This window comes from Vidua macroura, chromosome 6 (genome assembly GCF_024509145.1).
Source record: "Vidua macroura isolate BioBank_ID:100142 chromosome 6, ASM2450914v1, whole genome shotgun sequence".
In the NCBI taxonomy this organism is placed as follows: domain Eukaryota; kingdom Metazoa; phylum Chordata; class Aves; order Passeriformes; family Viduidae; genus Vidua; species Vidua macroura.
The window spans coordinates 58,115,046-58,129,233 of record NC_071576.1 but is presented as its reverse complement, the minus strand read 5'-3'; the positions used below and the strand labels follow the sequence as shown (position 1 = coordinate 58,129,233).

At 36.7% G+C, this 14,188-nt stretch overlaps 1 protein-coding gene across 1 annotated transcript in view; it reads right to left on the bottom strand.

Moving 5' to 3' along the window:
• Positions 1–4,625: 4,625 nt before the first annotated feature.
• The window catches only part of SBF2 (SET binding factor 2), a 232,692-nt gene continuing 223,129 nt past the window's right edge, over positions 4,626–14,188 (bottom strand). The window contains 5 exon segments of the mRNA XM_053980067.1: positions 4,626–7,229; positions 7,501–7,632; positions 9,080–9,167; positions 9,646–9,839; positions 10,914–11,018. Of these exon segments, the coding sequence (XP_053836042.1) occupies positions 7,131–7,229; positions 7,501–7,632; positions 9,080–9,167; positions 9,646–9,839; positions 10,914–11,018 (618 nt within the window). The 3' untranslated portion in view covers positions 4,626–7,130.

The window sequence follows — 14,188 nt, the reverse complement described above, 5'->3', positions numbered from 1 at the left end:
CATATTTTACTGTATGGACAAAATCCTGTATTATAGGCTATTCCACATTTGAGAATACCCATATAGCAGATAAGTATGTTGCATCATGGAAAGAATGGCCCAAATTTGGAAATTCAAGGAGAGACTTGACAGTGCATCCTTTGTACCCATCTCCAGCAGCTGATAATAATTTGGCCAAGCTGGCTCTTGATAAACAAAGCTGTGATGTTCTCCTGGAAAGACACTGATAGCAACGTTAGCAATGGTATTTCCAAAGACCAGAGTTCAGCATACTTGATGCTGGCTTCACGCTGACCTCTTTCCCCAGTGCTGTTAAATCTAATTCCAAAGAGTGATAATCACATGTCAAATGCTGAGGGTGTTTGAAATCCAGGCTCAGATCCAGTGTTAGCCCTTATGGCAGCCCAGCAGACCACACTCAGCTCCCCAAAATGCCAAAAGATACACGCACAACTTGAACTAGCCACTGGTTTCAGAGCACTTAGAGAAACAAAGAACTTTTCCCTTTTGGCTTGCAGCATATCAGAGCACCTGCAAGTATTCAAGGCAACCCTAGGCAATGAGCTAGCATGGATCATCTTTGCTTCTCAAAAATTTCTCAGCTAAATTTAGACCTGATCAGACAAGTAAAGGTCAAAAACAAAACAGAGAGTGAGACAAGTACAGAGAAGGGTTCTGGGGAGCAGATAAAGCAAATGCCCTGAGGGAAGCAAAGGAGATGGGAAGCCTTTCTCTGCTGCTGAAGGTGTGGCTGTATGGGATCTGCTTCCAGGGCTGCTCACCTGCAGCTCTTCCCATTTGCACTGTGAGCTTTCCCACACCCCACTGTGTCCAGGCACTGCCTGTTTCCTGTCCATGCTCTGATCCTCTGTCTCCCAGCTGGACATGCACTGAGCTGCTCCCTTCTGCTGTTCTCCTCTCTGCTGTACACTGGCATCAACCCCTTGCTTTGCCAGGCACCAGCAACCAGCCAGGGCTTGCTTTTCCCGTGCCTTTCTCCACTTCCTGACATGCAGTTTTCATCATCTCAGTTCATCATGGCTCGGTGAGGAGAGTTTTATCTAAAAATCCTAGCTTCTAATATACTCCAGTGAGAGCAGTAATAGTCACTTGTAATTTGCAGTGTCACTGGAGGCCTCAACACACTCTCATGTAACTCAAACTGATAATGAAAATTAACAGAAATCACTGGGCTGCAATCCCAATATAAACTGAAGGAACTCTGTCTGTTTGGGTTGCACATACTTATTTTTCAAATAAAGTTATCCGTTTTCTTGAGATACTATCATGAAATAAGGAAAGCTCTCCTTATCTCAAGTATTGTATGAATTTAATTTAAAAGAATTAAATATGCATAATGTTTCACTGTGAAATGGGGAGCAGGTCTGAGAAAAGATAAAGTGGGAAAGTTGCACAGAACCATGTTTCCAGGAAATACCTGAACACCAAAAGGCAACAGGCATGCAGTGACCTAGGCCAGGGGAGAAATATTTTTCAATTGAGGCTTTTCAGACAACAGCTAAAAGAATTTAGTGGCAGTCCATAGCAAGTTGCTGGGTTTTGCATGACCTTATTGACAGCAACATTTAGTTTTGATAGCAAAACCAGAAAATCTGCTTGCATGACAAAAACCTGTGTGCAGTAGTCTTTGAAGTAAAACACATTCAGCATCACAGGAAATATCTACGTGTTTGGGTTTTGTTCCTAGGCTGAGAAACTTGTCACACCTGCCACTGTGTGGTCAGCTGTGTGGTTTTAATGACTGAAATAATAACTGATAAAACCAGTTTATCTGAAAAATTATTTTTCTCTCCAGAAATTTGTGTCACTGAAGAAACAAAGTCTCAAAGGCCTATGCATGAAGAAGGGCATGCAAAATGTAGATTTCTGGTTAAAACCAGATGTCTGACTGCTGTAGCAGCAGAATGACACTTTCTGAGACTGTCAGAAGACCTAGAGCCTGCCCTGACACTGCTCACATACATCACACACTCAGTGGTCAGTGACACCACCCCACATACCAAAACCAGCTCCCCAATTTATTCCTGGCTCTGGTTCATTAGCACTTGATTGGATATTTTCCAGCTTTTTGTACTCATACCAGATGAAGACTTTCTGCAAGCTTTCCTTTCAGTCAGGGGCCTAAAGTGGAAGAAACCAAGTTATTTTTTACTTAAATTTTGACTGTTTTTTTGTCAGAAAACAGTTTTAAAGAAGAAGAAAACTAGTTGCTTTAAGTACAAAAATAGAAGAGATTTTTAAACTTAATTTTTTTGAAGCAAATACATTATTTACCCTAAATCAGGAAGCACTGAAAATGAGAGCTCTTTGAAAATTAAAAAAGAATATAAAAAGAATCTTACCAGTATCCCGGAGAAATAGGTTGCCCAACTTAATCAAAAATCAATGGCAATTCCAGTACCAAGTCTTCAACAGTATTTTGTTTAAAGTTTCAATTCGAAATCATTTGACTGCATGAAATATTACAAAGATTTGAATGCTTTATACTAAACAATCAAAGTATTTTTGATTGAAAAGTTAGTGCAAGCACTTGCTTCAGCTACTGCATCAAAATATTTAATGTGAGGGATAATGTGAGCACAGCAGAAGTAAAATTAAGTTTTAACTACTGTGATGGCACAAAAGCAATGCAATATAAGCAAAGCCTGTGCATGCAATTACTTAAACTTGAGAGTGTTCTACCTGCACTGTTGCTCACTATATTGAGCTTCTCTCATAATTACACACAATTTTATGACATTATCAATTTGAACTTACTGGAGGTCTTGATGTGAACAGGGATGTATAAATGTTGGACCACACCTTGTATAAATGTTGGACAATTAACAGAATTCAGACGGACACTATGAAGTTTTGGAGTTCCTGTTTGGTGACAGGCTTGAATGACAAGAATTCTGAGTTGAACAGTGAGAGAAATTCATTAAACAACAAAGTATTCATTGATATTTGCTCAATATACACTGATAAACAAGGCATCAATAAATAAAATAAATTAAGACTATGCCTCTTAAGTTTTTCTAGGTGAGCATAGGGGCACAAAGGAATGCTATTTAATACCTGAAGGAACTGCTACCTTTGAATCTCCTTCCAGGATAGTACTGTGCTGCTTTTAGCCTAACTATTTCCATCTCCTACTATTGCCTGTTTTACAGATAAAAGTATCATCTCTCTGTGAATCTCTTAAAAGACACTTAAACACAACAATTTACAGTGTATGCCAGAACTCTGCAGTAGAAATTTATGGTCTTCACCAAAGAGTAGACAATGGAAAAACTGAAAATGTGCCAAAATTAAGCAACATTTCCTATTCTAAGTGGGCAGATTCTGACTTCTAAGCAAAATCTGAAGAGGAAGGAAGAATCTTGAACTATGTGATGCAAGCTGAAACTGGACAAAACGTAATTTCCCCCTGGATGTGGACTGGTAAGTGAAGACAGGAAACAATACTGAACTTGCAGCATCCTTATGGACAGTCAATTAATGAGAAACTGGATGTGGAAAAACTCAAAGATGAAAATTTCCCAAATGAGAATGTGGATGCCACCATTGCCCTTGGCTTGCACAGTAGCCAAAATTGGGGAAGAAACTGATCAAATACAGACAAACCCCAGAAGGTAGGTGTGACAGTGATACTCAGCATGAACTTCAGCATTACTGGGGAATGGGTAGATTAATTCCAGTTTTCTGACTCTCCAAAGCAACCACAGGATAATCATGAACAGACAAAATATTTGGATGATCACAAATATGAAAAATGAGAAATGTGGTGCAGCCACTTCAATATTCTCCAAGAATATTACAGGATGAAAAGGCAAAATGACAGTATTTGGACAAGACCACCACATTTTTGTTATGTCTGAAATTCACAAAATATCAGATACAAATAATGTGTGTGGGATGTGACACAAAATTTTGAACATTTGTTCTTGGGTCTGTTAGCTGTTTGTGTACCATTACATAACCAGTGACCCACACGTGTGGCATGCTAAGTATTTTATTTTTTACTGCAGTAATTCTAAGGCTCCATCAAAAGAAAGGGTTTTATAGAAAACACTTGTTAGATAGGAAAGAGAAATCACTGATAAAATACTCCAGTAACAACTCTTCAAAGCTTAAACTCGCTTCATTCCTCCACCTACGCCGTGGATGTTTTGTTACTGAACACAGAGATGGACAAATAATCCCCTCCCCTTCTTAAGACCTGTAATGTTGCAATTCTCTTTCCTACAGTAGGAATGTTCTGATACACAGAGTGGGAATAGTGATCTGACACAGCAGAGGGAGCACCTCTGCTCATCCCCAACTCCTGGGTGAATTTTTCTAGAAAACGTACAAATATGAAGTTGAATCCTTTTGTACACAGCATTTTTCCCAAACAAGTTCTAGGTTCCTAATTCTCTGCTGCTCTTACAACTGAAACACAGTGGCAAACCCTGTAGCTTAAGCTATGCTGACTTGTCCACATTTTCTCCAAGTCTCAGTTGAAATCTTCATTTTGCAGAGGAGAGACCTCCAGGGACACTGCAAACTGTGTCCTCACACCGAGAGCCTTTTTTTACCATTCCCTTGTACGTTCCTTACACAGACACCACAAATACCACGTCTCTCATTTCAGCTTTTATTTGGGTATTTTTAAGTTAAGTTGCTCAAGTCCATTTTCCATCAATACAGACACTAAAAACTGAGATCAACATTTAAGGCAACATTAGCATCCATGCCAAGCTCAATATGCAAACCACATCCCCTAAGCACCACAGCATCCCAGAACTGCCACGGGTCCCCCGCCTCCGTCACACGTTCCCTTTCCGTTTGGACTCTGCTGTCCCACACCACACTCAGGAATCCCATTTACATGCACAGTCTCAAGTAAGACCTTGCCTTTTTTTTTTTTTTTTTTTTAATAGTTTCTTTTTTAGGAACTAGGTCATTTTTGCATAAGGTGATATGAGTGAGATACGTCTCAGGGTGAAAGTATGCAGTTGACTTATGTTGGTGATACCATACAGAATCCTTTTTTTAAAAAATATATTTAACGTCATTATTCAATGACTTTAGTATGAACATTACATGTATGTAGCCTTTTGGTAAAGGCTATACATTGAGACTTGTTAGAATGATAATTTTGCTTTAAATTCCGATTTCTTTAGTGTTACTGTTGACAAGTGTTTGAGTTAGGGATGCCCAAGTGCAACTTTTAGGCAAGAATATTTACAAGTATACAAAAGACCATGTGGTTTTGAATACACCCACTATTCTTAATACAGAGTAAATAAGGATTTGTCTTGTGCCCTTGTGGAATATTTCATCAGGTGGTTTTTGCTTTTCTTCTCTTTTACAGTAATAGGAAAGTTTTTACTTTTCCTTAAGGAGTGTATTTATTACAAGATGGTTAGCATACATATATCACATAACATACAAGCGTTAAAACTGACCAGTTACAAAAGAAGCAGTGGTATGTATATCTTCATATAACCTAAGAACAGGATCAGTATTTTACAAAGTACATATAAAAGTACTTCATATACAAAGAAAAATACAAATGTGCAAACACCATTGTCACAGGTGGAAATTTGTCACTTGAAAAATGCTAGAAAAATCCTTCATATTTTTGTTTTGAAATTGCAAATGCATTAAAAACAGCTGCATTTCCTATTGTGTGTGGTGAGAAATCTATGTTCCTTTCTGACAAAATACATTAGTTATAAAAAAAGCCACAAAGTTTAATAACTGAAAAACCTTGTAAGTATAGTCAGTTTGGTTAGGCTGACATTAAATTACAAGCAGAACGTCTGGAAAAATGAGAAAATAGTGAATCATATATACAGACCTTTTGTAATATTAGTGTGCTATTTAACATATTAACATTTCAAAGTAAAAACAATGGCTTAATTACCTACATAATCTACTCAAAGTCCTCATTATTCGTAGACTGTAAAATTTCAACTAATTTGGGGCTATTAAAAATGTTTCGCCAGGATTTTAAGCAGAACAAACACAAGTTCATGAAAAGTAAAAATCTATAAACAGTCTTCCAATTAATGTGCAAAAAAATGTTTAAAAAGTATCAAATCACGACACCTCAAACGTCATTATGTACATATCTAATATCTGTAAATGCTGTTAACTAGCTACTTTTGTTTTGTTCTGCTACAAATAACTTACCTCTGTCCTGCAAAATGTCTGCATTGTAAAGACTTCAGTGCAAGTGCTTGCTTCATTGTTTAGTGCATTATCATGTTTGTTATTTTTTATTTTACAGTGAGCAGAACAGCATATAAATTAACACATACAACTCACACACAAGAGATTCTTCATCTACTGAATTCCTAGTTTGCTGTTTTCCATTGCTCCAGGGTAGTGTCAGCCAGCTTTCTTCAGTTCATCCCATTGGAATTGCAAACAGAATCTAAAATAAAAGTGCTATCTATGGTCTTCAGGTAATCCCTAGATTTTGAAATTCCATAACAACATTGCAGAAGCACTCAGCAGAGCACGAGATTAGACAATGACCTGCACACTGAGAAAACACTTGAAAGTCTGGCATCAGGCAATTTCACTTTTTTTGGTCTTTAAAAATATCGACTGTCTATTGGCAACTTGGTGTGTATGTCACTGGACTCACAAGCTTCATTTATTTATCTGTTTTTAGGAATTGTAGACATGTTCCCTCTTATTCATGACTAGCTTGGAAATAAGAACATTCTGCTTAAAAATCTAAATACAATAGAAATAAAGTGGAAAATACACTTCTTATTGAAGGGAAAATTTCTACACTTTCCTTTGGACAGGTTTCCTAACAGAATAGCTCTGAAATGAGAAAACTGGGATCAGATGCTAGTGCAAATACAGCCCACTTTTCCAGCTAGGAATTGTACTGAAGGGAGAGGAAATTCAGGATAAATGGATTATTATTTTTTCAAGTCCTCCCTGCAGAAAAAAAAATAGCAGTTACAGTGGTTATAATTATTAAACAGAAAAGAACTTATTATGAACTTTTATGGCTGAAATGTAAGGAAGGTGGGTTGTGTGTCAGTAACATTCCAGAACTCAGTTTCTTCCAGGATGAGGTGCTTTAATTGGGACTTTATCATGGAACATTTTTCTCTTTTCTATGCATCTGAAATGCAACTCTGGATCCTGTCCATCCATTGTTGAGCACTCTGTGCATCTTGGGCACAAAAGTTATACACACGTTTATTTGTCTTCAGCTGCAAGGGAAACACAAGGACACAAAGATGTCAGCACATGGAAAAGAAAACCTGCAGACTTTAAACTGCAATACTCAATTGGGTCTGAATGTAACATTTTTGAACTATTGCTGTTGAGAGTGATGCCAGATACATGAAATTTTTTTGTCTTGAGATGGCACAACAGCTCTTTCCTAGCTCACACCTTCCAGCAGAACTGGAAGCAGGAGCTTAAACACACCACGGGAAGGAAGTTTCACATAAAGATCAAGTAAAGACCAGATACACTTACATCAAAAAAAGCCTTTTCACTGGCATGTTTTGGAGCTCCAATGGTTGGAGAAGCAGGAATCACAGTTTCCACTTCTGCAAGGTCTATGTGGCCCTTACAGCTCGTATCCTCACCAGAGTCGTAGTATCGCAGCTGGAACACGAGAGAGAAAACCCAGATGTGCTTTTAGATGGACCTTTTGGATCAATTCCCTTTTCCTGGATACAGCCTGGGGGCATTGACTGCTAAGGGTGGGAGGCACAAAGACTACTAGGAGCTGAGGGAAGAGTATTTTGTCCCCAGAGCTCCAGAGCAGAGAAGCAAATAGTCATGGATTGCTCTGGGCAAGAGGGCACGTGAGGCAGGAAAGCAGAACCATTTCTTCACTGGTCATTACATGAAACTAACACAAAAGCTTTACTTCACTGAGGCATTGATAAAACACTTGTTCTCTGTATTTCAAGAATTTAAAGTGATCAGCAGAAATTTAAGTGTAATTTTAGGTAATTATAAACCACACAGAAAGCTCACATTTTCCTATACTGCACATAGAGGTTGAACAAAGTCCGTGCTTTTTTTTTTTTTTTTCCCCCTCCTTTCAAAGATACTTTGATATGGATATTAATCACTCTGTAAACTGAGTTCCAACGTGCAAACAAGTTCCAAAAAAAGCCCCCACAACAAAACCCCAACAAATTCCCATGAGCCAATGTAAAATAGCAACAGAAACTTTCACAGCAAAAGTCAAACAACAGAATTCCAAGTAGGACTGACCTGTATTACTCCTGCATCTATCATACTCAGCAGGTTATTTGGTTATACAAAAAATTTAAGAGTATCTTTTTCTCCTGCAAAATGAACCTTTTCTCCTATATATAAGATATATAGGATATATTAGGAAGAATAATTATAAACAGCACATTTGTTGGTATTTACCACACTGATTTTGAGGTACTCAATTAGCATTTCAAGAGATGCCTGTCTTTATAGATATTACATATTTTAAAGTGTATAGACTACAATAAATTAACATGTTTTTTAAACAAAAGCATACATGAGTCTGAGGAGTTATAACCACCACTTTGTGGAATATTTGGCTCAGAATATTTTACTGCCTGATGACCCAATATTATCTGAAGTAACAAGACCATAAATTTCTACTGCAGAGTTCTGGCATACACTGTAAATTGGATAAAAAGTTTAGACCAACAGATGTCTATTTTTGGTGCTCCTTTTAGCACAATGATTAGGTAGAACACTTATGAATAATATTTCTACTGAATTTACATGATACTGACTAATCTCAAATACTCCTATATATTTTAAAAACACAATAATATATTTTTATAAAATACTCCTATATGTTTCTTTCTGAAAAATAAAAGGCAAAATACTAAAATCCCTCTGTCCACTCAGAATTCTGTATCAGCTACAAGATACACAAGACAAACACTGATAGGTCATGAATGATGTAGCACACATCACAACTGAAAATCATCATTACTAATATTCTTTGTAAGACCAATCTATACAAACCCAGTCAATAAAAAAAGGAGCAACAAAATAATAAAAAAAAGTCCATTATCTAAAAAGGTTTTACCTGGTGTTTTGTCACATCCAGCACAAACCAGCGAGGTTTCCAACCTTTTAGCAAAGCTCCTCTTTTGTACAGCGTACCTTCAAAAGATCTGAGAGGGACAGAAAACACAGTGGCATCATGTGATCCCATAATATGGATACTGATGAGAAATAAAAGCCCCAAAATGACACATATTAAACACATATTTTCCTGCAGGAAAACTAGCAAGATTTAAACCAATAGTTTAGCTATTGGTAACTGTGACACACAGATAAAACACCCTTTTAGTACTTTGGATGCATTAAGTGTACAACTACAATTTGCTTGTGCATCTAATGAAAGGGAAGGGTGAAAGATGTTGGTAGGAGAAAGATGCCCACCCATTGAGACAACTAAATGTAATCAAATCCAAAAAGAAGGAATAAGGCAGCCACAAAATGTTCTGTGCACATGAAAGTTTCATTGCTTCCTAAGCCAGAGACTTACCAATCTAATAAAACATTACTAAATACTGTCTGATTATTCAGTGATATTCAGATATACTATCTAATTATTATTACCAACTACTGCCTGATTATTCAGTTTACCTATTTTCATCATTCTTTGATGTGAAATGATTGTACAGCGTCGTCGTTCTTCTGTCTACTCCATTAGAGGGAGAGATGCTTGAACTCTGCTCCTCACTCAGCCCACTGTCAGGTATTTCCAGCAAAGACCTCTTTTGATAGGAATGCAGATTAGGTGACATCATCCCTGAGGAGCCAGAAGGATGTCTCCGGAGCTGAAAAAGAGGGAAATAGAAGAAAAAAGGCAATGTAATGTGTCTTGCATTGTGAGATGGTCTCAGTGCTGTACTGATAATAAATACATGGTAAAACATGAAAGTTGGGAACTACTGGCCAAAAAAAAAAAATCTTCCTAATACAAGTCAGTGCTGCCTCAGAGAAGAAGCCAGAGGGATGGCAAGTTCCTGCATTTCTTAGGCACAAAGGTTCACAAGGTGTGAGAAATCAGTATTTCAGAAAAGCTTCATATATTCCAGCGACATAATACTGAACAGTGTTTGCCTTGCTTTCCCAGAAGCATCTAAAACTGAACAGACATTTGGATACAGTAAATTTCCCTGATTTCAAAGGAAAGGAAGGGGGGAAAGAAAAAACTGTGGCTTCCAAGAGCCACTTTATAGATCCATGTCATTTTAGAATCTCAATCACCTGGAACAAGAGGGATCCTGTATTTGGTCCTAATCTAAATGACAATACTCTACAGATAGAGTCTTGAACTGGTAACTCAGTGTGCAGAGTTCAGAGGCCAAGCTCCCAAAAAGCAGTATCTAGCATTATTCCTGGTGCACACAGAGAGCAAAGAGGCAGCCTTTGACTTAGAAAGTATCTATACTGTCAGCTCTTCTTGTTACCACAGACAGGAATTGGAAACACAAGCATGAATATTTCTTATCTCTACTTAAACATTATAAATCCATTTAGCCATGGAAATGTCTTTATGTATCTCTGAGAATCTGTGATATCCTTTTGGCTACTTTCAGGAATTGAGTTTTTTTAGTACTTCAAGAATTTTTTAAATTTATAAAATCATACATCTGTACATTAGTAAAGTGCTCATTTTATCTGTATGCCTTAAACTACTTTGGAAAATCAACTAGATAAACAGCACAAGTAAAATTACATTTTTCAACATGAAGAAATAAAAAGCCAATATCATGGGTTAGAACAATATACTCAGTTTTTCAAAAGCAGTATTTCACTCCAAAAAATACAGTGGTCTTGTCAGTGCCTCAGGTAGCCTACATAGCAGGAGTGGAATTATTCTATTGGACAAGCTCTTTTCTACTTACATTGTCTTGTCTGATGTCGTCCTTTAGATTCATTTTGACCCTTTCCCACAAAAGCTGCCACCTCTCTGGGCTCTGATTTAATTTACTTTCCAACCTCTCGATTTCCTGAAACGAGTAACAAGGGGTTCCTTAAGAATAAACATTTCTAACTGATCACTCCCTGGCAATCATTTTTATACATCCATTCTCTAGTCAGTGTTTTCACCCAGTGAAGTTCAAACCCCTCTGTCACACCAGCTATAGACTGAGAGCCATCAGAATCAGCAGTCAAAGGACAGCATCAGCCACATTTTGTTCTTCCTGCATGTCCCAGGTTGGAGGAGCCACCAGGCTTTCAATTCTCCCCCCAGTTCTCCTGAACACACAAAATTCAACACCCACTGCCATAACAGAAACACAGCACTGATAAGGACAGGCTGTATTTTATGAAAATATTTACAAAGAACAAATTCTGTGCTGCGACACCAACATCGTACACTGCCAATATTAACATTTACCCTGGTTTATAAAATGTGATACAAAGCTGTAATAAAAGAAGGAAATGAAACAGAAAGATTTATTCAATCTGGATACCAAACTGTAACAACATGTTCTTCTTGTGGAACTTGGGAATATGACCTATGTTGATAACCTCCAGTTAGGGTTATTTCCTGTTAATAAGACAGTGCAAAGTTAAGTAAAAAGAGGCAATTTTATGGGTTTATGTTTACATGTGAACACTCATTGATACATTTATTAAGACTTGAAGTGTGGTCCATATTCCTTGCCATGCTCCCTTTCTCCATTTTTCCTTTCAACAACTATTTTGTTAAGAAAATTTTCTTATTAATTAAATAAAGTTAAAACCTCAATTTTGCAAATTCAATTAAGAATTAATGATGGAATAAAAATTTGCCACAGGACATAGGCTTCTCATGCTATATAGAAGTCAATTAAACATCTAAGACATTTGTTTTCAAAAGTAGAGAAAGTAAGTCTCTACTTCTACCATAATTAATAATTAAAGTAGATTTCATAATATTGTCCAAACCCTATTGGTCTTTTGATTGAAAACTTTTTTCAGGAAATTGCTATTTATTGAAAGACAGAAAATTGTTATACTTTTAAAGTAAGAAAACGTTTTGATAAGGAAATTACCTTCTGAACTAAATTCTGAACTCTCAGGAGAAAATAAAAAGCCAGCATTTGACAATGTAACAGGAACAAAATATTTCTACAAATTTTTCCTTGCTGAAGATAAATTATAAAACTCCAAAGTGAAACTAAATGTAAGAAATGTGGCTTAACAGCAAGAATCAAATGAGAAGCTTTAAATACTGAAGGTAGCTGGAAGTCACATATGCTCTCCTTCTGCTAAGAAATAAAACCAGAATACTTTTGTTTGAAGTATCTTCAGGTAGATAAAAAATAAGGCATGATGAACACAAGCCAGACTAAAGCCTTCTCTAGATGACTTGTTTGTCCTTGAAAGTGCTGAATGGAAAACACTTCTGGAAGCATAAAACTGAATCAATTTTCCAGACACTTTTTAAAGTAAAATCCTTTCAAAATTGCTGCAAAAGGATATAAGCTCTTCATTGCTATAAGTTAATCAGTTTAATCTGATCATTCTCTTTCTGCCCTAGTCTTGACTTCTGAGTCCTTCTCTGCAGAATCTGGAAGTAACTGAAACTTGTTACTTAGCAACTGGGTCACATTCCTTCTTTTTTGGCTCCATAGTGAGTAGTGCTTCCAGAACTTAAAATGAAAAACTTTCACAAAAATCTTTCATCAATCTCCTGTATATAACTTGAAAAGTTAGGACTAAATTCTCCTTTAATATACCCCATGTAAAAAAACATACATGGCAATAAATCACTAAGATTTACTCTTGCCTCTTCAGTTTTAAATTTTACGGTAAGCAGCAGAGGTTTTTTTTTTTCCTTTCCATGTGTGGAATGGATTCTGAGTGGATGCATTTCCTTGAAAGAAAAAAAAAAAATCTTTAAATTGATCTCTCTGGTTGATCTACTGCTGTCCAGCCTTACAGGAGCAGAAATATATATATATATATATATATATATATATATATATATATATATATATATATATATATATATATATATATATATATGCAAGAAAGGTTATAACAAGTTCAATTATGAGATTATCAATTTCCTGCAATTACTAATCAACAATTAGCATTACTGTGCCTTCCAGAAGATCTGCTAAATAACCTGCTTTGGAATATCTGAATGGTAGAGACAGGAGTTACAGCTGCAGCAGCTCCAGAGCTCTGGAGGCTGATCTCCTCCTTTGCACCCACAGTATGTCTGTGAAAGCACACAGGTTCATTTCTCACAATTCTTACAAATACCAGGATCTGATCCACTCTTAAAAGAAGAGCATCACGTTCTACCCTGAAAATTCTGAATTAAGGCACTCAATAACTTCTCTGTTTCAGCTTTACATACTGAAATGCACTATCTAGTTTTCAATTGAAAAATATCTTTAGAACAAACAAATTCGGGCTTATCATTATAAACCAAGCAAGACTCAATCTTCCCCAGTAATTTATGATGCTAAATATGGTTTCAGTTGAAACATTTTTTGGATACCAACACATTCTCAGTGGATTTATGATTAAAGGAGGTCTTTCTCCTATATCAGCAATAGCCCTAAATTAACAACTTGTTTTAAAAGAACATTCACTTTGCTTTTTAAACTTAGAAGAATATTTTTGTAACCTTTATACAACCTCTCCAAAGTTTTCCAAATGTTCTCTCCATTGCTATCTTTTATTACTATAATCTAATTCACAAATAACATTTAAACTCCATAAAACCTGACCCACATATCTTTAGCCTATAATATGGCTAATTTCCCTGTTACATGCAGTTTCTCACAGTTGTGGACATGGATAGTCTGGCACCTACCCCGGGAAAAAATGCAGGAGAACATTGTTGTGTTCCTGATGTGCTTCTGGCCTCTGGTTACCTGATACAAAACTCTCTGTGCTTTGCTGAACAATCCCCAAAATGTGCCCTGCTGAGAGGCTGCTCTTCCTTTGCCTCTGGGAAGTTAGAAGCTCTGAGAAGTTCTGACTGTCTTCTTTTGAGTCAAGAGGGGGTTCTACATGAGATTCTCTTTATTTATTTTTTTTTTTTTTTTTGTACTGGGCATTGTTCCTGTGTTTGATCAATCAGGATTGGAAGGAGCAGACCAAAAGGAATTTGAGGAATGTGCCAGAATAAAGCTAACTCTCCATCGAAATCTTCAAGGACTCGCATCCATTC